Source organism: Calonectris borealis, chromosome 8 (genome assembly GCF_964195595.1).
Source record: "Calonectris borealis chromosome 8, bCalBor7.hap1.2, whole genome shotgun sequence".
Classification (NCBI taxonomy): Eukaryota; Metazoa; Chordata; class Aves; order Procellariiformes; family Procellariidae; genus Calonectris; species Calonectris borealis.
In genome coordinates this window covers 31,853,387-31,861,620 of record NC_134319.1, presented here as the reverse complement: position 1 = coordinate 31,861,620, position 8,234 = coordinate 31,853,387, and the positions used below count along the sequence as shown (strand labels likewise).

Below are 8,234 nucleotides of genomic sequence, written 5' to 3'. Positions count from 1 at the left end.
CGGGGGCCCGGGGAGTTGCTTTTGTACCCTGCCTCCTCTGCGTTGGCATGAGATGTGTACGGTCATCCCCTCGCCTCGAGAGAAAGCGATGTCAAATAAACTCGGGATGCTCTTTAGCAGCTTCTGTCTTTGGGATTTTCTTCTTCAACGGGATGGCAGCGGCCACCATCGGCATCGCCTGCTGTCACCTCTTCGGGGTCGGGATGGGATTTGTCCGGATGAAGGAGCCGGCATCTCTGGATGGGACAAGTGACACCGGTCATCGTGCCCTGGCCTTTTGCGGGCATGGAGAGGTGGGTGGGTTTGGGGTGGGCATCTCCATCCCTGCCACATGGCACCCCAAGATGACTGCAGCTTTTCTGTCACCACGCAGCGGCGGTGGTGGGTGCCCACCGCGGGCACCCCCCGCCGTCGCCCAGCCGTACCACCACAGCACTCAGCGGGTGCAGGTGAGATGGAAGAGCCATGCCGGGGGTGGGGGGGTGGGGGGGTTCAAGCCCCTCCACGGGCACCGGTGTGTTGGCTTTCTATATTTTAATCATTTTAACATTTAATGCTTCTCAATTAAAGTGATTTCCTGGAGTAGATGCCAAGCTTAGGCCGAATGCACATTAACCACTTTCTGTATCGGTAGTTAAAGGCACCGAGGGATTTAAACAGCAATCCGCAAGGCTGCTGGGGAAAGGTTTGGCTGAATAAAGCAGATTATAAACAATAATATATGTCTTTCTCGTGTTTTTTTTTTTTTTTTCTTCCCCCCCCCCCCCCGCTTGTTTTTTTTTTTTGGAAGGGCTCCAAGCTCACAAACAGACCTAAAGTGCTATAAACATTTCCCGGGCTGAGCGCTCAGCCCCCAAATGCGCTCTCTGAAAGCACGGGCATCGCGGCTACTGCTTTTCATCCCTGCTTTAAGAGAGATTTTTTTATTACCCAGCGCGTCCATCAAGCCGGGCAGTGGTTTTGCATTGTGGCACTGCAGAAGGGTGGCCTCGCTTCTCCCTAACCTTGATGCCACCATGTCCCCATCCCGAAGCCGGAGCAGCTCCGTGCGTAGCACCCCAGCATCGGGGTTGGCATCTTTGCTTCATCCGCATCCGGATGCGGATGGCAACTGGCGGTGCTGTCAGCACCCATTGCATTTTGGCCACGCACTGCGGCGGCGATGAGACCTGCCTGCGGGTCCTCTTGGCGTGGAAAGGCGAGCAGAAGCCCCTGTGGGTCCTTGCTTGAGGGTCAGGGGGCTGTTGCATCGCTTCCATCGAATAAGCATCACCCCACAGGGACTGGCAGGGACCCTAAATGTTGAAACCTGGCATTTGCTGCACAGCGTTAACGTTTATCAGCAGTTTGCTTCATGCATCTCTGCATCCAAGCTCCTTGGATGCTGCTGCCAGCCCGTTTCACCAGTCCCTTGTCACAACTGGGCAGCAACAGCACCCCTCGACACAGAGGGGCTGCGAACAGACACACAAGATGTGTTTTGGTTTTGCCACCCACGCTCCAGCTAGGAGGCCGGTTTTTTTTTTGGGAGGCTCAGCAAGAGCAGGCTTCAGGCTCAAGTTTCCGACTGACTTCAGAAAAAGCCCTGAAGAGGCTTTTTTTTCCAAAAATATGGAGACCACCACTGCAGCTCCCCAGCCCATCAGACCCCTCCAATATTAAGTTAATGGAAAATAAGTTGACGCGGTCAATATAAGGGCCCATACAGCCCGTTAACTTGCCCAAGCCATTTTGTCCCCACCACTGAGCCTGCCCCGTGCCTTGCGTGGGTGAGTCACGCCGCGGCAGTGCTTCGGCTGCTGGCGGCGTTCAAGCCAGCACAGCGAACTTCGTCAGCGTTAGCAAAAGCTGGCAGGAGCCGGCAGCCATCCTGAGGGGCCAAAACCCTCCTGCCCAGCCAGTCCTTAACGGAGGGAACGTTCCCATTTATTTTCCTGAGGCTGGATGTGCTGCCGAAAGGACTCGATGGCAAGTAGCTTTCCATCACAGCGATGGAGATTTCCTACACTCCCCCCAGGCTGTAAATCTTGTCCGAGGAAAAGCAAGCGGCACGGCAATGCCCCGCAGGGAAGCTACACCCGCCCAACGCAGCAGCCTCCCTCCCAGCTGGGATTTAGCCCGAAGCACAAACCCATCCCCGGCAGCTCCCCTGGACCACGGCTGACCCCCCCAGCACAGCCCAGCGGGGATCCCGATGAGGATGCAGAAAACCCCGCACCCATCCCACCTCACTCCGGCACCTGAGGTATCACCACAAATTTCCCATTGTTCTGGGTTATTTGGCCAGCTGAGAGGACCACAAAGTGTCCAAGACAGGCCCACGGGGGTGATGGGGTGAGCGCAGGTTTATGTCCATGCCCGGCTCCTACAAAACCAAAACGAGCCACCCCGGGGACCGGCACGCGACAGGAGGACCTGGTGCTGCTGATGGAGGTGGGGTTTTAATGCTGGTTAATTCAGCAAAGCGGTTCTGTGATGTGGTAAAAGTCCTCTCAGCTTGGAGAGGTTGGTTAGCCATACAGCACTTGTCTTAGGTATGTTAGGTGAGAACTAGAGGGACAGACAGACAGCTGTACGACCCCGCTGGCTTTGGTAGCCCTCTCTCCCCAGGACGAGAGCTTGAGCAGAGCTTGCCGAGGGCTACAACAGCTCCGTGCTGCTCCCATCTTTATTGTTGCCAAGGAATCAAGTCACTCCCCGCAAGATAAACGTGCAGAGGCTCCGTCCCAACGCTGTGCTTTGCTTTTATTTATAATACTTTGTTTGGACCCAAGGGGGAAAAAAATAAACCAAAACTCAACCCGAACGGGAGAGATGAGCATCTCACCTGGCCCAGCAGCCCTCCCCACGGAGGAGCCGACCAGTCAGCACAGGCTGCACTGGTGAGACCTCCGATGCAGGACTTGTGTTTAATACATTAAAATGTCACTTAGGGCCTTCTCCAGGCCCTCGCTCCCCTCCCTCACTCCCTCCCCCCAAATACTGATAAATGTCAGAGCATGCAAAACCCTGATCCCATCCTGCCCAGGATACGCGCTCGGCCAGCCAGCCCTCGTGCTGGAGAGCCCACCCAGACCCCGTGCTCTAAAAGCTCCCCTTCGAACCCCCAAGGCGTTTCGGAGGGCAGCGGGGGAAGAGATGGGGGGGGGGGTTATTGCAGAGCGTCTCTGTCCTCCCCGCCGCGCCTCGGTTAGGTCTTGCCAGCGGTGTGCTGCTGCAGAGCCGAAGTGATGGCTTTACAGTCTGTCACCTCCTCCGGCAGGCAGCCCTCCTGGTCCCGGAGTGTGGGGTCGGCACCCGAATTCAGCAGCAGCTCCACGATGTCCAAAAACTCGCAGGCGGCAGCTGGAGGGAGAAAGGGAAGGGTTAGTCTGGGGATCCCGACCTGAGGCAGCGGTGACGGGCGTTTCTGGAGCGGCGCTGTGGCTGGTGACTTCCCATGCGTGTGCCAGAGGCAGGAAACGCCGTCTCAGCACCTGGCCAGGCGGAGTAGATCATTTTTCGGGGCAGTGGTCAGTATTCAATGTATTCCTTGCCTTTGGATTTAATAGTGCAAAGGAAAAAGAAAAGACAGAGGGAAAGCAATGAAAAGCCAGAAGTCCTGAGAGGGGGTTACTGGTGCAGCCACGGCCCCAGAGCCCGGGCGGTTTGCAGGGCATCACCCGGGATGATGCACAGGGTGCATGGGCGCAGTTTGGCTAACGCTCCTTCACGTCCAGGATGGAGACGGACCCTGGGAAGGGCTACTGCAGCACCACAGAGAGCCCCAAAGTGCCGCCTGGGAAAGCCTTCCCTACCTGCTTTTGTACCCAGAATTTATAATGTATTTATAATTTATAACACATTTATAAACCCCTGCCCCTCACCTGCCTCCTGAACCTCCCAGGGCTGCACAGGCCACACGTCCCAGGCAGGACATCGTCATTACCGCCTCGCTCCCTGCTTTCATCCATCATTTCTCCTTGCAGAAAATTTGGATGGTTTTCAGCTGCTGGCTGGACTTTCCCTGAGCACCAGCTCCCGGGGCACGTGCCGGTGCCCACAGCCAGTAACGGCACACCACTGGTATTTCTAACCCATATGTCCGCTAGCAACTATTTTTTCAACCCCGATTTACTCTGCCAAGACAGAATCAAGTTTGACCTGAGCTCTTCCCTGTCCCGAGGACAGCCTGGCAGCTTTCAGCTCCCTCTCCAACCTTGCCTAAGGATGTTAATAAAAAAGAACCAGGAAAAAGAGGAAAACTCTTAACACTGAAGAGCTGGGCTTGGCTGATATCAGCCGAAGTCCCAGTCCCTGGATTTTCCTTTAAGCCCGTGCAACGCAGATCCTAGTGAAGCCGAAAACTGCCTCAGCCCGACCTGCCTTACGAGACCGTGAAGCCGGCAGCTTCCTCTCGCATTGGTAGCGACTGGTTTTAATTATATTTCAGGCGCTTTTACAAGGTAACCGACTACCTCTTTTTTGCCGTTAAATGTAGTAGTTAAGAGTGTCTTTTGCATTACTCTGCAGTTTTCTACTGACCCAAAGGGACAAGCAGCAATGTTTAATTAAAATAAATTTGACATGTGATTCAAGCTTATACTGAAAAACATAGAAAAAGGGGAAAAAAGGGGGGAAGGGGTTGATGAGGAAGCAGGTGGGGGTGTGGGTGAGGCTGAGCTGAAGGGCTGGGGGACACGTCCCGGGGTGACTGCAGAGCACCCCTGCAGAAAGCAGACTTCCAGGGGTGCCAAGGAAGCTGCGGCCGCAGCTCCTGGGGATGGGGAGCTGGTGCCCGCACGGGGAAAGGTGGCTTCCTTGTCCGGTGTCACCAGCGGGTACAGCCCGTGTCCCCCAGTGGGCCGGGGACATCCCCGGGGACGAGCACAGCTGCTGGATTTATCGCACCCTGGGACCCTCGATTTGTCAAGGGCCGGAGCGGCAGCCCTGACACTGGCACGGGTGAAGATGAATTTCCATTCAGCGCAGTTCGCCTTCCGACTCCATTAATCCTCAGGGTTCAGATGATGAATTTCTTTTCTTTTTTTTTTTTTTTTTTTTTTATTATTTATTTTCCCTCCAGCATCCCCTCCCACTGCCCTGCCACAGCACAGCAAGAGCCGAACAGATGGTGCTTTGCAGGGAAGCCGGAGCGCCCATGAGGATACAGAGCCTGCCCACTCCGTGGCCACGTGGCCACAAGTGTTCGGAGAAGCCTTGATTTCCTCTGGGAGAGGCAGCGGCAATGATTTTAGTATTCCCAGCGGGTGGGTGGATGGATGGATGGAGAGGAGCCGAAGACTAACGGGCCGTTTAGCGGGGAGACCGTGCTCATACCGATCAACACCGCAGCGACCACTGCCTCCAGCCGCGGTGCCCGGCAGAGAGCTGGTCCGGTGGTGGGTCCCACCGGTGAGCCGGTGCCTTCGGACTGCGCTGCCGGCTGGCCTCCACTTAACCTCCGATTAAACCCGGGGTCGGCGCCGATCGGAAGGAGGCAGGATTTATAACCCGCCGCAGGATGCAGTTTGACACCGGCTGTAATCAGGAGAGCTGTCACCACAAGGACAGCTGTCAGGCCACGCCGGCTCATAAAAAGGGATGGAGACACCCTAAAAGCAGTGGCTGTCTCGCTGGGCTTGCTCACGGGATTTAACCCTTCCCTGAACAGCCTCTAACAAAAGGGAAGGTCTTGTAAAGGCACCCCTCTGCTCAGCACCGCCAGAAACAGTTTTCAGACGAGCTCTCATGCCTCTCTGGTGCAATTAACGGCTGGGTTACAAAGTGCTTACCGAGATCGTGAGTTTTTCAGTGAGTTCTAGTTTCAGGCAAATAGCCACTTGAATCAAAACCATTCACTCATTTAACAAGCTGTTTTCAAGATCGGGGTGATTTATGACCAGATCAGCTAAGTAAGGGAATGAGGACAGCCCGGGTGCAGCGATGGTCAGCCAGGGACAGCGGGGCACCCGCGGGCACAGCGGACCTGTGTGCCAGTGACCCAGAGAGGCTTCCCCAAAGATGACTTACAGGCAGGGGAGCTGGGATAATACTCAAGGGGAAGAAAAAAATTTAACACTTAAAACAGACGGGGAAAAAAACCCTGGTAAACTGTCATTATTGAAACATCTGAGCTGGCAGGGTGGATCAGAGAAACCATTTCTGAAATTAATTACATCAGTTATGTTTGTTTGCTTGTGTTAAACAGCCAGCTTCAGCCACCAGCCAGAGGGATCCACCTGCAAATAATTTACATCGAGGTGATGCAACCATCCTTTACTTTCACATATTGGACTTGCCTGAAGCAGCTGCTCTCGGATAACTTACACACATGCTCTGCTTTTGCGCAACCTGCTATAATCCACTGTGTACCCCTCGGTAGGCAGATGTCGGTGCCGGAGTTGGGAGCAGGGCAGAGCACCTCCCCGGGAAAGGGAAAGCCCAAAACGTGGAATGAGCTGGGCAGAGAAAGAGGCAACGTGGCATTGAGTGCTGTCGTTCTGCAGACACTGCAGCACTGAGCAACAGATTTGCTACTTCAGTCAGAATGATAAGAATTTGAAAAGGAAAAGTATCCTACAGGAAAGATCACATGGGGAGAAATCATACACTATTGTAATTACAGTCTCGATTCAGGGGCCCTGGAATCTGGCAGTTTAGATCCAGATCCAAAGGCTGTGCCTTGGACTGATGGGCTGCAAAGCAATTTTGCCATCCTGCTAATGTCCTTGTGGAGAGATCATAAGAGAGAAAAAGACACAAACACTTCAGAATGACAAGTATGCTCTTAATTACACAGTGACAGGCATTGAGAGAGTATAAAATAATAACTGGGTATGTCTTAATTTTGGAAAAAATTATGATACAGATTAAATCGATATTTTTTTCCTATTCCCCACACATCAGTACTGCATGTGTCACTTTAGTCTCTACTTTTCTCATTTGGAGATAGAACAATCTTTCAATTAAAAAGATTGCCATAAAATCACGTGTCTAATTAGCATGTAATTGTAGGAGGGACACAAACTGTAATTTCGCTCTGCTGGTTTTGGTAGTAGAGAAGCTGCTGCTCTTTCAGCTGTGACCAAACAGGTTTGTCACCAGGATATGTGGAGGCGAAGGCCATCTTGCTCGTCCCCTTCGCCTCACCTGCGTAACCTGTTAAAGCCACGACAGACCCTCCTCTCAACCCCCCGACGGCTAAGGGACTTAGCATCCCCCCACCAGAGCCACTCTGGTAGCACAGCCGCGTCCTGGAGACACACAGGCACACAGGACAAACTCTGCCGAAAGTGCATCATTAACTGGGGGGAAAGGAAGGCTTTAAGGGGAAATTTGCGGAGGAGAACAAAGGGAGGACGGCAGTCTTCCTTGCTGCTTCTCCCAGGGCTCCTATTCATACCATGCTGGGATTTGCTGGTGGAGGTAGCCGCTGATTAATCAAATCCAGCTTCCCTGCTCATATTTCTCCTGAAATTTGCTTTCTGTACGTAGACCATTTCCTCCAGCTGCAAATCCATCCTTTTAAGAGGGAACAACCAAACTGAAAGGCAGCTTACCGTAATGCAGTGCAGTCTGGCCTTCCCCATCCTGAAAAAGAGAGAGACTTGATTTTAGAGGTATAGGTAACGTCGTGGGGATACAAGTAAATCCCATTTTAAATAAATAAGCTGAATCACAGCAATATTTTAATTGACTAGATAAATAGCCCAGGACACCCAGCTACCTGGCAGCCGGGCTTTGAATCATCGTCCACCATCAATCCATATTGATGGATAATCAATACCTATCAACCCATAAGAGTGCGCGGATCACGTCATGACATGAGTATAATTCAGTTCATAGCGTTATCACTTCCAGCATGTGAAAAAAAAAGGATTTCAGTCCTATGGCCTTACTTTGGGACCCTCACTAATCCTGATGCTTTAGGGCAAGATGCTTCTGTGCAAGCCCAGCCTTGGCCAGCTACTTGAGAGAAGGGTAAAGCACCGGGACGCTGGCACAGCTCAGTGCGCTGCGCTCTTCAGCGCAAGGGAGCGCACAGGGGAAAACCCCGCTTTTCTTCCGAGTGAATTAATCTGAGGTCCTCGCTCTTCAGAATTCAGGTTTGGACAAAGGCGGGCCCAAAGCCCAAATAATTTCTGTTGGGCTGCTGGTGTCCCCGCCGTACGAGGATGAGGAAAGGGCTACGCACAACGCTCGGGAACGAGAGCTGGTTGCCGAACTCATCCTTGTGAAACACCTGCAGGGCA

At 53.2% G+C, this 8,234-nt stretch overlaps 1 protein-coding gene across 15 annotated transcripts in view; it reads right to left on the bottom strand.

The window, feature by feature from the left end:
* Positions 1-2,720: 2,720 nt before the first annotated feature.
* ACBD6 (acyl-CoA binding domain containing 6) overlaps positions 2,721-8,234 on the bottom strand; it is an 89,835-nt gene continuing 84,321 nt past the window's right edge. For 8 of the 15 annotated variants that reach the window (XM_075156823.1, XM_075156808.1, XM_075156821.1 and 5 more), the window contains 2 exons: positions 7,542-7,572; positions 2,721-3,345 (listed from right to left, as the gene is read on the bottom strand). In XM_075156823.1, coding sequence (XP_075012924.1) covers positions 3,191-3,345; positions 7,542-7,572 — 186 coding nt within the window. In that variant the 3' untranslated portion in view covers positions 2,721-3,190. Of the gene's footprint in view, positions 3,346-7,384; positions 7,573-7,608; positions 8,225-8,234 lie in introns of those variants that run through there. The other 7 variants (XR_012674562.1, XM_075156816.1, XM_075156831.1 and 4 more) reach the window with 4 other exon arrangements.